The sequence below is a fragment of the Solea solea genome, chromosome 9, assembly GCF_958295425.1.
Source record: "Solea solea chromosome 9, fSolSol10.1, whole genome shotgun sequence".
Lineage (NCBI taxonomy): Eukaryota > Metazoa > Chordata > Actinopteri > Pleuronectiformes > Soleidae > Solea > Solea solea.
The window spans coordinates 7,560,951-7,576,426 of NC_081142.1; the positions used below are offsets into that span (position 1 = coordinate 7,560,951).

General features: G+C 41.9%; 1 protein-coding gene across 2 annotated transcripts in view; it reads right to left on the reverse strand.

The window, feature by feature from the left end:
* elavl4 (ELAV like neuron-specific RNA binding protein 4) overlaps positions 1-15,476 on the reverse strand; it is a 72,481-nt gene that overhangs the window by 43,937 nt on the left and 13,068 nt on the right. For both annotated transcript variants that reach the window (XM_058637986.1, XM_058637985.1), the window contains exon 3: positions 303-389. In XM_058637986.1, the coding sequence (XP_058493969.1) occupies positions 303-389 (87 nt within the window). The remainder of the gene's footprint in view (positions 1-302; positions 390-15,476) is intronic.

Sequence of the window (15,476 nt, forward strand, 5' to 3'; positions counted from 1 at the left end):
TTTACATGACTACCAAATAGTATGATTGATTTATATACAGTAGATTATATAGATTTAGAAAATACTAGACAGAAAAGTGCAACCTTATTTATTTTATAGAGGTTGAACATGTCAGCAGCTAAGTGTTGGTTTTCACTCTTTCAACCCCATTCTTTCCTCCTGCCCTTTGTGATGCTGCGGCCTCCGTCAGCAGCATCACCACCGCCTCTTGGTAATGTGAACACAGTGCAATATCAGATCATATCACTTCATGGGTGTGTAAAATGGCAGGGCCATCCATTTGACAGCAGTAGTCTCCTTACCATCTTTGGCTGTGTCAGCAATCCCTTCTCTGCCCAGCCCTGGAGCTGTGGGAGCTCTGCCTGACGCCACTGTGTCTCTGTCGACCCCTATGGAACAGAGCACAGGGAGGGAGGGACGTACATCCCACCGTCAGCATCATACACTCACGTTGCAAGGTTAAGGTTGCAGTGGGATTTGGGGAATGAAGGGAAATGGTAACTCACTAGGAAAACACACAAGCACCTTTGCAGTTATCCCACTAAGCAAACTAAAACAAAAACAAGTGGCTTTTTATGTGTTTTTGAAATGTTGAAACGTGAAAAGATGGAATTGTATGACTTCAAATGTTGGGAATATTTCTGTTTTAACACCTGTTTTAACACCTGACTACCTTCACTTTGAACTGAATAAAAGTGCGTGTGTGTGTGTGTGGGGAAAGCAGCAGATTGGTGTGGTGACTGCAATGACCTTGGCAGAGTAATGAGGGTTTCCCCTTGTAAACAAGCCTGTGGTTGAAGAGACAGAAATGCCACAAATGAGCAGGAAGTCTGTTCACTAGCTCTCCAGAGCAGGGGGCTTAAATGCCTGCAGCTATCTACGGATGCTACAAGCAGCCAATTTAGCAGGAGAGGGGGAAGAGAAGAGGGATGACCTCTGCCTTCATTTACTCCTTCAGAGAGATGAGGAGCCGGAGTGAGGGATCAGATGGGAGGAGGAAGAAAAGGCAAGGGCTGAGTAATGGGGAAGACACTTTCAATACTTCAAAGTAAGAGAGAGACAGAGACAGAGGAGGTGGTGGTGGTGGTGGTGGGGGGGGGGATTCAATACACGTTCTGTTGTCAATGTGCCTTGTAAACTTAGACAGGAATGCATAATGGAGGGCTAAATGAGAGTGAACTGTCAGCTTGAAAGGGGAAAAAAAGGAAGATGAGGCGGGGCAGAGAGGTCAGGGGAAAAGGGATTTGGAGGACAAAGGATATTGTGTGTTCTTGCACATATAGCTTCTGGTGAATATTTTTGAAATGACCACACAGAAAAATAAAAAGAGCCACCTTTGTTTTAGTCTGTATATTTTACTGTAGGTCGTGTAAAATATACAATTCATTATCACATTCAGATTCTACTACAGAACATACAAGCATTTTCAAGGTATTTCAAGGTAGTCAACTTCATGCAAGTGTGCCAAAGTCAGTGAGGTGTAGGGCGGAACAATTCATTGTTTTTACATCAAAATTACCAAAACACAATTACCAAAACATATTAAAATGTTCTTTTCTTTGTATATGTATGTGTATATATATATGTATATATATATATATATATATATATTCATTGTATAAGGGTATAACCTCAATATTGCCTACTGCTGCTACTGTACTGCTGAGCCATGTGCAACGAAAGTCTGACTAAGTCTAAGAATCACAAAGGCTGCAATTTAATTGCAGCAGACTCTGTAGATGTATTCATTTGGTTGCACTATGCAACTTCAATCCTATAGATTCCATGCGGTAATGCTCCATTATGATTTTGTCTTAATCAATACTGCACTGAAGATGACTTAAGAAAGAACTTATATTGTCAATCAAATCACAGTCACCGCTATTTCATTTCAAATGTTTTGCCATTAAATGTAAAGATGGAAAGCTGCCCTGAAAAAAGGAAACGTTAGGCAGAGGTGAATCATCAAGAGATTCTGAAAAGCCATCATTTTACACGTGGTGTTCATATGTGGTGATATGAATGTAAGAAGCAGCAAGCAGATGTATATGAGTTTCCATTTCAACAGCTAATATATATATATAGTGCAAGGGAGCATAATGCAGGCAAAAGGAATATTGCGTTTCTTTGACGCAGATTTAAGTCGCTGCATCCCATTTTAAAAACTCCTCAGTGCTCAATATTTAGGGCTCAACCATTTGTTAAAACTCTCTCTCTTTCTCACACGCACACACACAATTTCATCTTTCTTCTATATTCATGCTGCCCTCGTGTTCATCACATGAACACACACACACATGCATCTTCTGATAAAATCTCAAATAACACTGGAATAAGAGTGCAATGCAATTACATTCACTAACCACTGAGATGAAAAAAAAACCCTCTCATGGATACAGTTTCAATTATTCAGGGAATACATTTCAGTTGGTGCTCAGATGCTGGGAAAACTTATTATATAATCAATACACTCTATAACGCCATTAATATTTGATGCCACAAAAGTGCTTCCTGTCTCCTTGGGCAAGTGGCCAGTAGTGTCTGGGTGCTGCAGTCAAATAGGATGAGTCTTAACTGCCTACAGCAAGGAAGAGGAGTATGTGTTTGTTTTCCTCTAATAGTCGAAAAATACCAAAGGCACAGACAGCTTTCTTATAGAATTATTGTATATGATTTCATTTTACGATGCGTTCTTCTATAGTGTGCGCACAGATCATCGCTCTCTCCTCCCAGCCCTGTGTGTCACATATATGGTGTGAGCTCAATTGAGTTTTTGTCTTCCTTTCTTGTCCTTTTCACCTTCCTCACTCCTCCACTGCTTTTACATCATAAACCCAGCACTTTATACTGCTGTCCTGGTGCAGGCTTCTTCCCCCCCCCCCATTCTCTTACAGAGCTTAGACAATCAATTTATCCTGACTTGTCCAGGATAGATGGAGGTTGAGGAGACTGCGGAGTAGACAGTATGCTGCAGGAGGCTTGCCACTGATAGACACACCGCCTGGCAGCTACAAAATGGAGACAGCATGCAACCATCTGACTGTCTCAACCTCTGGCAGCAGATATTTTTGATTTCCTGACACATTTTATGTGACTTATTTTTATTACTCGTTCAAATTTTAAAAACCAAAAAAAACAAAAAAACAAAAGAGATGCAAATTCAAATGAATGGCTTCATACAAACGTAGGGCAGGGCACTCTCTAAGAGCTATATTATGTTTTAAGACAAAAAAAAAAACATATTAACATATTGACATGATACTCTATCTATACATAGTGCAAAATACTGAAATATAACGTATAATTGCTTTGACATTAAGTTTAAAACCACAAATAGCTGGATTCCTTAACTATTAGGAGCAGAAATCGTGATTATGATTCATATTGACTGATATTTATTGTAATAACTTTTTATGCTCCATCCAAACTCACACTGGCATTATTGTTGCCACAAAGCACCTATGAAACTCACAGAAACACTCGCTCCCTGTCCCCTAAAATGACACAGAATTTGAGTTTCTATCAAACTGACTGAAACGCTTAATATGACTTTACTATCTCAGCTTCTTGGCCCGTTCAAGATTCCAGTAAAGCTCTCTGAGCTATTGATTTTTTATTTTTCTCTCCCCTCTCTCTTTATTCCTGGCCACCTGTCTCTTGCCGTCTCTCCACCTCCACCAGCATCCTCCGAGCTTCGAAACGTCCTGCAGGTCAGACGGATGCTGAGCCGGATCAATCATGGAAAGTAATCTGGGACGCCTCATGCACGCAAACACGTACACATGCATACACACACAGCCCTCATCCATTGCACTCTGGCCTGCCTGCCTCCAGTCTCATCGATCTGCATCTACTTTACTAAATGGATTCCTTTCTTCTTCTATCCTCCTCCACCTCTTTACTTTCTGTGTGACTCAGAATAATAAATGTTCCAGACAGCACAAGATGTGTATGTAAGCAATTTTTCATTTAACTTTGGCTTGACCCCCGCCCCCCCCCTTACACTTTTGTGATGTTTCATTCGTCAGTGAAATTGAGACAGCACTTCCCCGGGGCATCCTCGCAGCCCTTGGGTTAGCGGCATACATTTGTGAAAGGTCAGAGTTCAGGAGATGAGAGGATACGACCAATTACAGATTTTATTTTTATCTGATGTATTAAACACTTTCACACTTTTCTAGATATTTTGCATTTACATGTTAAAAAGTGATGTAATGTGACTTCCTCTACTTTATTGAAAATTTGTTTTTTTTGTTGATTTTTACTAAAAAAAAAATCACATTTCTCTTAAACTTCTTCATACTGTCTTACTTTAACATTCAAAACTAACACTGCGGACCTGCAGTGCCACACGCATATCACCACATTTTTTCTCTCTAGCTGTTTCACTCACACACACACACACACACAGACACACACACTCTGCGCCTCCCTTTTGCTCAGCCAAACTGTAGGCGGAACAGGAGCCATTTGTCCACTGGCTGAATCCCAACTCTGCACCAACGCATGCAGAAAATTTGGAGATGACACTTCAATTTGTGCAGCTCTGGTGACTGATGCTCTGCAGTTCCTCCCTTGTGGGGGTGTGAGATCAGCTGGACACCTGCCTAGCTATTTGGATGAAGCCAACAGCACTGGGACCGGGCCTTGGAATTGAAGGCCTGGCCTTGCCGGTCAGCCTGAGTCCCAGTCCCTCAGCCCCAGCCCTGGCCTGGCCTGGCCTCTCAGGTCCTCATCAAAGTTCCCTGAGTTTCATTACTGTGCCAGGAGCAGTCCCTCACTTGATGCCCGTGGCCCCCTATTTTTCTATCACGGCTTTAGCTGCAAATCAGTGTAGCCACAACATTCCAACTGCAATGTTCCCTTGAACCAAATAAAATCCCCATCGACAGCATGCCAGCCTTTGTTCCCGCTCTCGCAGCTGCAGCCAGCACGTCTGCTTCCAGCACAGTCGAATCAGAAAGATGTTGCTGTGCATCAATGTCCGTCTGCTTGTCACTGGGTGTGATGTATGGGAGTGAACATTGTTGAGGCTTAACTTGGACATTATGTTGGATTAAAGAGGCCAAATCATTGTCTCATCCCTGATATGGGATCACATCCTTAATTAAATGCCATCAATGTGGTTAAAAGTTTCAGCCGAGATGATGTATTAGGCTTAGGGTGTATTTAGAATGTATTAACCATATTTCTGTGGGGAAATTGAGAATTAGAGTAAAGGAGGAAAGATAGTAAGAAAACTGTCAGCTTTCATCACACCTGCAATTCAGTTCTTCCCAATAGGGCCCCTTTCTCTCTCTTGATGTCTGCCTTTTTTCTTTATAACATAAATGTGGTTGCCACAACAATGTTAAGATGTAACCCGGTTACATTTACTCACTGTGACTGTTCTCTGAATAAATAAATAAAAGTCTGAAGTCTAAAGCACTGCGATGACAAAAAAAAAAAACAGCACTATATAGTTAGATATATAATTGCATTGCAGGGGAATAGCTTGTGCTCCTGTGCAGCATTCATTTCCATGCTGAAGTAGCTTTTAGTTGGATGGAGGATGTAGAAACAGACAGTAAGGTAAGGAAAACAGACGAGCTGATTCATCTGACTCAGCACCATGTGTCGTGAGTGAGGACACCACCTCCACAAGTAGCTGGCAGGTGAATGCGGCCATGCACCTGCGCAGGCAACCGGCCATCTCTGTGAGGCTGGCCTCTGTCTTAAGCGATACACCAGTGTATGTACGTAAACAAAGCACACGGATTCACTCAACTCAGCTACTCACGACTGTTTCCACCTGCAGGTTTCATATCATGTCAGATATGAGCAAATGCATCCAGCGTTAAACAGTTATATATTGTATACAGGGCTGGGCATTAATTCAATAAAAATAGATATTGCAATATCATTTGGGCTGAACAATGAATTATTTTCAAATCACAATTTGCAACACATTTGTGAAATATGTGGAAAAACAAGAGTTTGCTGAAGTTTAAAACTCTTCCACTGTCACATGATGGCAAAAAAAAATCAATCAATCATCTGACATTTATCACAATAATCATCAATATCAACTGTTTTTAAATATATCATAATTCTGTTTTTGCCTATATTGTCCAGCTCTAACTGTTTGTACGCTCCACACGCTGACAGTTACGACTGCTGAGTATGTATTAAAAGGCCTTGAAGAAGAAAGTTAAATGGCTACGGCAAATTTTCCCCAAAAAAGGGAGAGCAGCAGAACAAAACATTTGTAAACTCCTCTGTCTGAATTCAATTTTCAGTATAATTCACACTATGAGTTCTGATTGAAACTGGTTTGAGGCTGGAAGTGGTAATATTGGCTTTGTTGAGTGGGTATTTAAAAAGCTATAAACAGCCTGGAGGTGCCCGATAAGAACAAAACCTACAGCACAGCACTTACACGAGAATGAGAACGAGAGAAAGAGAGTGTGAGAGCGAGAGGAAGAGAGGAAGAGAGAGAGAGGTACACTGGCTGGACTGTTAAGCAGAGGCAGGGCTCTTCCTAATCTAATCACTGTTTCCCCCCATCAGCTGCATCGTACACACATCCTGCCTCTTTCTCTGTGTGTGTGTGTGTGTGTGTGTGTGTGTGTGTGTGTGTGAGTCTGCCTTGCAGCAAGGGCACAGATCTAAATCACATGGACTCAAACCAACTGTTTTACTCAAGAATTCATTCCACAGCCGTGGGTAATGGGTACTGTGTGTGAGGGCGTGTCTGAGTGTATGTTAGCGTGTCTGCATGTGTGTGCCGAGCTAATCTGGTTATTGATTCAGCTCTGAACCAGAGCTCATATAATCAAATAGCTGAAAGGGAAAAGGACAGCCGTCCGTCATCCGTCTTAATGACTAAACAGTGATGGAGGCAATAATTAACTTGGAAATACATGGACTGTCGATGTAGAGGGGCGGGCTCCATCTCTGACAGAGCCTCTATTCTCGAGGAAATCTTTTCACTTCTTATGTTAGGCAACATGATGAAATATATCATTATATCATCAAGTATCCTTTTTGGATCCCGGTGTAAGCCACTGATCATCACATAAACCAGATATCTTTGTGTTGTCTTTATCGTTTTTTTTTGTAATAACTATTTTAGTTACTTTCCCCAAATGTCATAGACCTGCTCTGTGCTAGTCATCATAAGATCGATTTGGGGTTTGACTGGGAATATTTACAGTGAGCCAATCTTCTGTGAAAATCTAATCTCACCGTTAACTCTGTGTTTAGAGTGGTACAATCAGAAATGGCAGCCACTGCAGCAGAAACAGGGGAGGGTGAGACACAAAAGCTTGAATGTATACCAGCACAGCCAGCAGACGAGGCCTGTGGCACAGCAGCTAAAACATTAAGTGTGGTGTGCATTCAAATGAGCAGATTAAGCACCAACCAGCCCCCACCCCGCCGCCATACAGTGCAGAGCAATTGCGAGTGCCCACAGGAGGCTACGTCTGCTCATATACTGTCGCATGTGCCACTGAGGCAACATATAGAAAGCGGCTCCTGGTTGCCGTATGAAATCCTGCATCGATCCGTGACGGCATGTGCTGTAGAGCTGCAGATGTGAGACACATCTATCCCTCCACTGTTTCCATTTTTCTCCACTATTCTTTCCTCCTCTGCTGCTGACATTAATCAGGCTTTATGTGCACAGGATATAACGGTCCTTCCATTTCCATGTAGTTAAATACTGTGCAGGGAGAAACGCTTTCCGATCCAGGAAATGGGAATATACGTTGACTACATACCAGTTTGGACAAACACCTTCATTATTAGAATTGTTATCTCAGCCTGTGGCTGTTTAACTGCTGCTGAGTTTAGATGGTTGTCAATGCCTGGTCTTCATGAAATGAAAACCAAAGATATGCATCATTTTCCTCTTTGTCTGCAAACCCCACAACAATTCATGTAGAGATGGCTTTTTGTATGGATCTGTAGGTGCAGTTGTTCATATCTTAACTGACCTTTGGACTTTCTGTACACCCTCTCCTGCCACTGTGGAATTTAACCCGTGTCTTCTGCCCTTTTTGGTTTCTGTTATTGTTGCTATTGATGAGCTGAGGTGGACTAAAAAAGGATGTCGTGAGGGAGGCTGTACGTGTCGGCCCTAGTGTCTATTACCAAGAACAATGCTGCCATTTTGTTGGATGTTCAATCTATAATTCATCTGGATACAGAAATATATAAATGTTTAATATGTCAGAGGCGGCGAGGTCTGTCGAAAGTATGACCTTGAAACGTCCTTTAAACATCACACAGTAACAGCGCTGGGCCAGTTAAGCTGCCAAAAACAAACAACAGGCAACGCACTCATGTACACACACACACACACACACACTCTCTCTCTCTCTCTCTCTGTCGTGCACACACATACACACAGCCCGTGTGCCTACTGATGCTTTGCGCTGCTTTCTGTTCTCTTTTTTCCTGGGATGCAAAATGCAGATGAGACGAGTCAGCCACTTGTGCACAGTCTCAGGAGAAACTGCCACTCATATCCAAACATCTGTATGAATACCAAAACACACAGGGAACAGTGGAGGATGAGCGGAAGGGAGGGAGGGCGGGAGGGAGGGAGAGAGAAAGACGGAGCCCTAAAGTAGCTAAAAAAGCCAGTGCTCTCCTCTCCTTCTGTATCTTTGAGTGAACAAAGAGCGATATACACATGAATACCTCTTTCCTCCCACTGTATTTTCCATCAGGATATTTATTATGAAAAGCAGCGATGCACAACAAGGGCTCGGCCCTGTGTTTGCTAGCGGGCTGAGGCGCTAACACTCCCCAGCTGATTATGTGTCTGTCTGTAGCAGTTTGGGCTGCAGCCAAAGGAATTAGGTCTAGTATTTGTGAATGCGGCTCCCCTCACAGCAGAATGCCTTGCCATGCCTCTCAGATTTCTAGCTTTTAAAAAAAAATCACTAAATAAATGAAGAAAATTGCTGTGGAAGCCTATTAAATTTTCAACGTGACCATTTTGTACGTCTTCATGTGTGTTTAGGCTTCACTCAAAAGGAATATTTAAAAACCAAAGCATGCTAATTGGGACAGAGATTGTTTCACCAATGTCTTATTCAAACAGGCTTTTGGCTCATTAACTGTTTCCATCCAGCATTTGTTTAAAGGGAAGCGTAAAAGACATTTAAAGAGAATTTAAATATGTATATACTGTATTTTTATGCACACACACACACACACATATATATGTATATATATATATATATATATATATACACATATGTAAGATAGCTGTAGCAAAACCTCTTGTTTAAAATTCTCCTCTTCACTAGTCTCTACACACTTAATCAAATTTTACTTCTTAGCAGCTTTATTTTTAAATATCCACAGTGTTGTATTCATAACTTAATTGATTCATGATGTCATGCAATATGGTTTTTCTTCTATTCTACCAAGCAAATATAATCCAACTGTAATAGTGGGTGTGAAAGTGATTGTGTGATTGCGGAACCTCATAGATAATGCAACATCTTACTATAACTAAGTGTCTATGTGTCACGGCCGGTGATATTTTGGTCACTTACTACAAGCTGGAGAGGTGAAGTGATTAGTTGTTCGATGCATCACACACAGAAACATGCACATTTACAACTGCATGGACTATACTATGACAATAAAAGCACACTCCATTTGATTACTGTGGATGCAATGAACTGCATATAACTGTATAACCTCTCCTTGTAACAAACAACAAAACTTTAATAGCTATCACAGCACAAGACATAAAACTGCTAAAGGCCCTCTACTGCTGTTGTTTACCGCTTGTCCTTCTACAAAGTGCACTTTATAGAAATCAATATTAGACTAAATGTATGCTTTTCTGATTCTTACAAAACAGCTGGAAACTATTCAAACTATCTGCCATTTTCATCGCTGGCCCTGGAAGATCAGCTTAACTGTAAAAGCAGTTTTAACCACGGTCGGTTTATCTCAGTGGGCCTCGGATGCCTGAAGGTAAGTTATTTGTTATTGATTTTTTTTCAAAGCAAACTATGAGGAAACGGGATATTATCATATTTTTGTGACATATACTCATTAGGCACTTCATTAGGTGAACCAAGCTACAACAAATGTAGCATAAATACAGCATTACTGCAATAGATCACTATAGTAATATTGTTTTGTGTTGAAACTATTTTGGAAAGTGCGATTTTAAATTTTTTTGTGTGGTAGGGCTGAACGATTTTGAATAAATATCTAATTGCGATTATTTTGACAGGAATTGCATAAAGGTTTGAGAGATGTAATGTTCAAAATGAATATCATTTTCTTCAGCCATTTTACAGTACATCAATACAGGTGTAAGCTAAATAAAACAAAATCCTCTGTAAAATACATGGCAGTTTGATATCACCACAAACTACATCCTTCAAAATTTAAATTATGACCTCTCTAAAACAGTTTGATTAAACATTATACACTGTAACCATGGCAGAGTTGATTGCATAAGTGTGAGTCAGCTGCATATTTTAGCAAAAAAATGTCCATAACACACTAAAAATCACATATGCTCTTTGTTGCAGTTGCTTTAATATCGCTATAGTAGAAAGGATAGTTTTAAACACACCATGGGTGTTAAAGGCCTGTTTCTACACCAATGCGGCACACCCATAGACAGTAAATCATAATAGAGTTAATGTTCGAGCATGGGCTTATCGAAAAAAAGATTAAGAGACAACTGTCCCTCTGCTGGAAAACAATTCTTCCTCTTTTTCCTCACTCTTCATTTTCTTGGTGCTTAATCAGGCTCCAGTTAATCATGTCACTCTGCATCTGGACACACATCAGTCTCTCCTCGGATACACACACTGATACAAACACACAGAGTTAATACTGTAACACAGGCGTACAAAACACAGCAGCACAGCCAGCACAGGCTATCGTATAATTGAATTGGTCCTTCATTGTCCAGTTATTTCAACTTTGTTTTTTGTTTTTTTTTCGTTAGCTCATCATTTATCATTTCTATAGCAGGTCTATCAATCATGACCTATAATCACCTCAGTACTACACACATAAGCACCTCTCTCAATCTTACATTTCTCTGATCTTCACTTACATTTAATCAGAAAGCACATTCGGCTAGTGCACTGTAGCTAATAAATTCCACACACACCCTATCCTTTTATGTGTAACCTTGGAGCTCATGGTGTTCTGCCGGAGGGTAATAGAGCCAGTGTGCGTGCGTGCGTGCGTGCGTGCGTGTGTGTGTGTGTATAAAATGATGGCCTGTGTCTAGTCCTGGTTCCCCACTGGTTCCCAGCCGGAGCTTTCATGGTACACACTCATATCTGATTCCTCCACTACTGTTTCACTCCCTCGCTCACTGTTCCTTTCCATTGTCAAACCTTTTACTTCACGAGCCATACTGGTATATACATTATAAACAACATAGACTCCTTCTCTGCATTCATGAGCAGCCATGCATCCTCTCACACTGTCAGTCTTGTGTTGCTGCTAGGTTGTCACACTGAGCCCCTCGTCCTGACTGTCCAGCAAGACACTAGCCGCGTCAAAAAAACAGGGGAGTTGCCTTTATTTTCAATTAGCATTTTGATTGCGTCCAGTGGAAAGAAGCCAGTGAACAAACAATCGAACAGTCACGTGCTGACAAATGGATAGTGCCTCCACCGTTCTTCATGCAAATAGAAAAGTGAGTCAGTCCAGTTTATGGCCAGTAAGAGAACCATTTTAAAAACAGATGGATGCTGTGAGAATGCAGGATAATGGTATTATTGACTCACAATGGTGACGCAGTTTCAGCAATGAAATAAAACTGTCTGAGAGTAAATGATGGGGTACAAAAAGAAAAAAGGCTGCTACTTTCTGATATTAGTCACCCTCTTCCTCATGTCACATGGTCGTGATGAATGGATGTGAAGTTTAAAGTGAGAGTCAGGAAGCTGAGTAAAGCAGAGCATTTAACTGACAGGGATTTATTTTATGCCCATACTGTACATACATACGACCTTATTAAATCCACAGACATACACACACACACTTTAGGTAGCAAACGGCATTAAACTTAGAGAATGTAATACACTATTATAATATTTTGTATTGTGGGCATGCGCACAACCCAAACACTCCTACTCCATCTTCCTGGCACAACACATGGACAACACACACACGCCCACTGGGTGCACAAGCAGCATGACAGATAACACGTCTACTCACACAATTAACATGGACTTCTTTGCATACATGAATATCAAATCCGGAAAAAGTGACAAAAGGTTCCCTACCACCTTACGCCATCATCAGTTTTGTGCATACGACTTCTGCTGCTGTGTCACACACAGGTAAATATTTCACAATGGTGCAAATGCAGGAAAAAGGAGGAGGGGGATACCTCCAGACTAAGCTTGAACATAAAATGGGTGCTGTTTCCCTAACTTAACCCTTGCCTTCCTTCCTCTGCTCCACCCCCATCTTTTCTTACCTCTACTCCTGCCTCTGCACCTCTCCTATGAGCATGATATCGGGCTCTGTCCTGCCACCCTTCTCCCTCCATCCCCCAGCTTTATTTGTTCTCTGTAGGAACAAACTTAACATTCTACACAGCAAATAGTTCTTACAGCATTCACACTGCATTCTTGGCTGTGCCAGGAAATTCTGGAAACACATACTGACTCGAGGTGATAGCACACACACCTACAATCTGTTCTATCCTACAGGCTGCCCGAAGTGACACAATGTGTAGTATAGTATAGTATAGTATAGTGTCAGGCTTTATTCTTACCATCTTAAACCCATTCCACTCCATTGGGAGATGTCGGCCGTCTCTCGCTCTCTCTCCTCACACAACAGCTACAGAAACGCCTCAGCAATGACAATACCCTACTATATCTAACTCTAAGTCCTGTGTGAGTCTCCTCTGACAGTGTCTCCTTTAATTGTCACTCTCCTCCTCACTCTGCGTCTCCTCCAGTGGCTGGGAGTCTTAGTAGCGAGCACTAGAGGCGTGAGGAGCAAGCATCGCCTTCTTCCACAGATGCTGAGAGGAGAGTGGTGAGCCTAGATGAGAGTGCCGGGCTGCAGCAATGCCTCCCCTCCCTGCCTGACTCCCCCCCTCCCTCCTCACATCCACCCAGTCGCCTGCTCAGCTGGAAGGTCAGAGCCCGCCTACTCCCCCACCACCACCTGCCTTAGGGTCTGTGATTGGCTTGGTGGCTTGCTTGTCAGCAGCGCTGGTTGGCTCTGAGCCCTAGTCTGCACACGCCAGCCTCAGCCTGGTTTGGCAGAGAAAAGACTTTCTGAATCCCAGCAAAGCAATCAATCGCTGCTGAGCTCTGTGCTTGAGTGAGTCGGGCAGAGCAGCGCAGGGGCAGAGCAGCTCTTGGAGAGTGATTGCAGCCGCAGGCGCTTTATGGTAATAGGATGCCGGAGCTGCGCTGTATATAAATTAGCTATTACTGGGTTCACGTTAAATCCCCTGTACATTTACATGACTGTATATATAGACTTTTTTACTCCATGAGTCTATTTCTTAAACACAATCACTTTTACACACACACACACACATTTGCCATAATTGGAGACTATTTTTGTTCATAGTTTGTTTTTTTTGTCCAAATATTTGAATATGCAATCAAAACGCCTGTGGATTATAATTTGAATGTGCTCATGTTTAAAAGTAAAAACAAGAGGGAACATGTGCACAGGTCAGTCTATAGTTTCCATACAGGACAGACGTAGCCATTATACGGTTCACCTTTTATAAATGATGGGATGTATGAATGAACGCACGGGCTGCATATGAAGTGGAGCTCGGTGCAGAATAAAGGCACAGCAAAGGAAGAAAATGGGAATAAATGCAGCGGTGATGATGTGTCAGTTGCCTACTCACCATGACCATTCTTGAGTCGGTGCGTGCTACGGACGGTAACGGTTTTCTCGGCGGACAAACTGTGATAAGCCGGTGGAGTCAGTGAGGAGAAGCGGCGCGGCGCGCGTCAGAGGATGGATGGATGAATGCACCGGCGTGTTGGTGTAGTATCGACAGAGAAGGAGGAGTGGTGCGTATGTGGAGGCTGCAGCCGTGTCCCAGTGGCGCGCACGGGAGGAGACACCCTTGCGCTGCTTTAATAACAAAACTAAAACAAAACAAACGCGCCGAGAGATGAGAATCCACTCAAACACACCTCGCTGTCTTATCTCTCTCCCCCCCCCCGCCAAAAAAAAAAAAAAAAAAGCGAGTTACGGAAAGTCCAGTCACATCACTCGCTCTCTCTCATTGGCTGTGCTGGTGCGGACTGGGCGGTGCGCTCGCGGATGAGAGTGGAGAAGTTAGACTCGTGTGGTCCACCAAGTGAGTACAGAAAACTGGCATGCGCAACATCATGTAGGTGACTTTTATGTTCGTGTGCGCGCGAAATTATACGCTAATAACTATATGTTGTCAGCATAAGCTTTAATATGCGCACGGGGCTGGATGTCCTAAAACAACACTGCTCCTTTTAAAGCGTTCTCTTACACGTTACAGTTGATATCAAAAATTGTACAGACCATCAAACGCTCAAATCAAATTATGACTATTTTCCAATCATTCAGATAAAATATAATCATCACCTTATAGATATGTATATGTATGTATATATGAAAACAGTTCATCTCCTGGCCCTGCAGCAAACCTGTCTCAGGTTGATTTTGTTCAGCAGACAAGAAGAGGGAGCTCTTGCTTCCTTTAACAGTTACCTCCAGCCAGCAGCACTTGCCTTTACCTTCACACAACCACATGAACACACTCACAATGCACATTCACGTTGGTCCACACCCTATAATCTATGAGAATATTCATGTGGACACAAACCGCTGCTAATTCCCCAGCGAGGGCTGGACAACAATTCAATAACAAAAATTATTGTAATATGACTTTACTCAATGTGATCCTAATGTAAGGTAATGAGGTTCAATATATATCGATTATAATGTTTATGGATAACACAAACTCACTAGGCCATACAATACATGTAGTCACGTAGTTTGAACGCTTTCCTGTATTTAACACTTGTTCTAATCTAATTTACAGATTTCTTATCTTTCACAAAACAGTAAAAATCAGCCTTTAATCTCTGACATTTATCATCCCTGATACAGACTGATTTTGATCATTTATTATCACAATACACGTCGTTTTGGCCATATTATTCAGGCCTAGCTCAAATGTATTAATTATTTAGTTATTTATTAATTTATTATCCTTTTTGATAAAGGCAAAAAAAGAGGCAGCGAGTTGGTCAGCTCTCATGCTGGTTGGTGTCAGTGATCTTTGTGCTGAGGCCTTAATGGAACGATTATGAATCCACTGGTGTGTGTCTGCTTTCAATGAGCAGGTTGTAAGTGCGTGAAAGCCTCTGTAAAGTATTTGCTATGGTTACATTTTCAAGATTTTAAGTAGACTCACTTTTAGTCGCGCAATGTCATACAATCTAATAAATGGCACT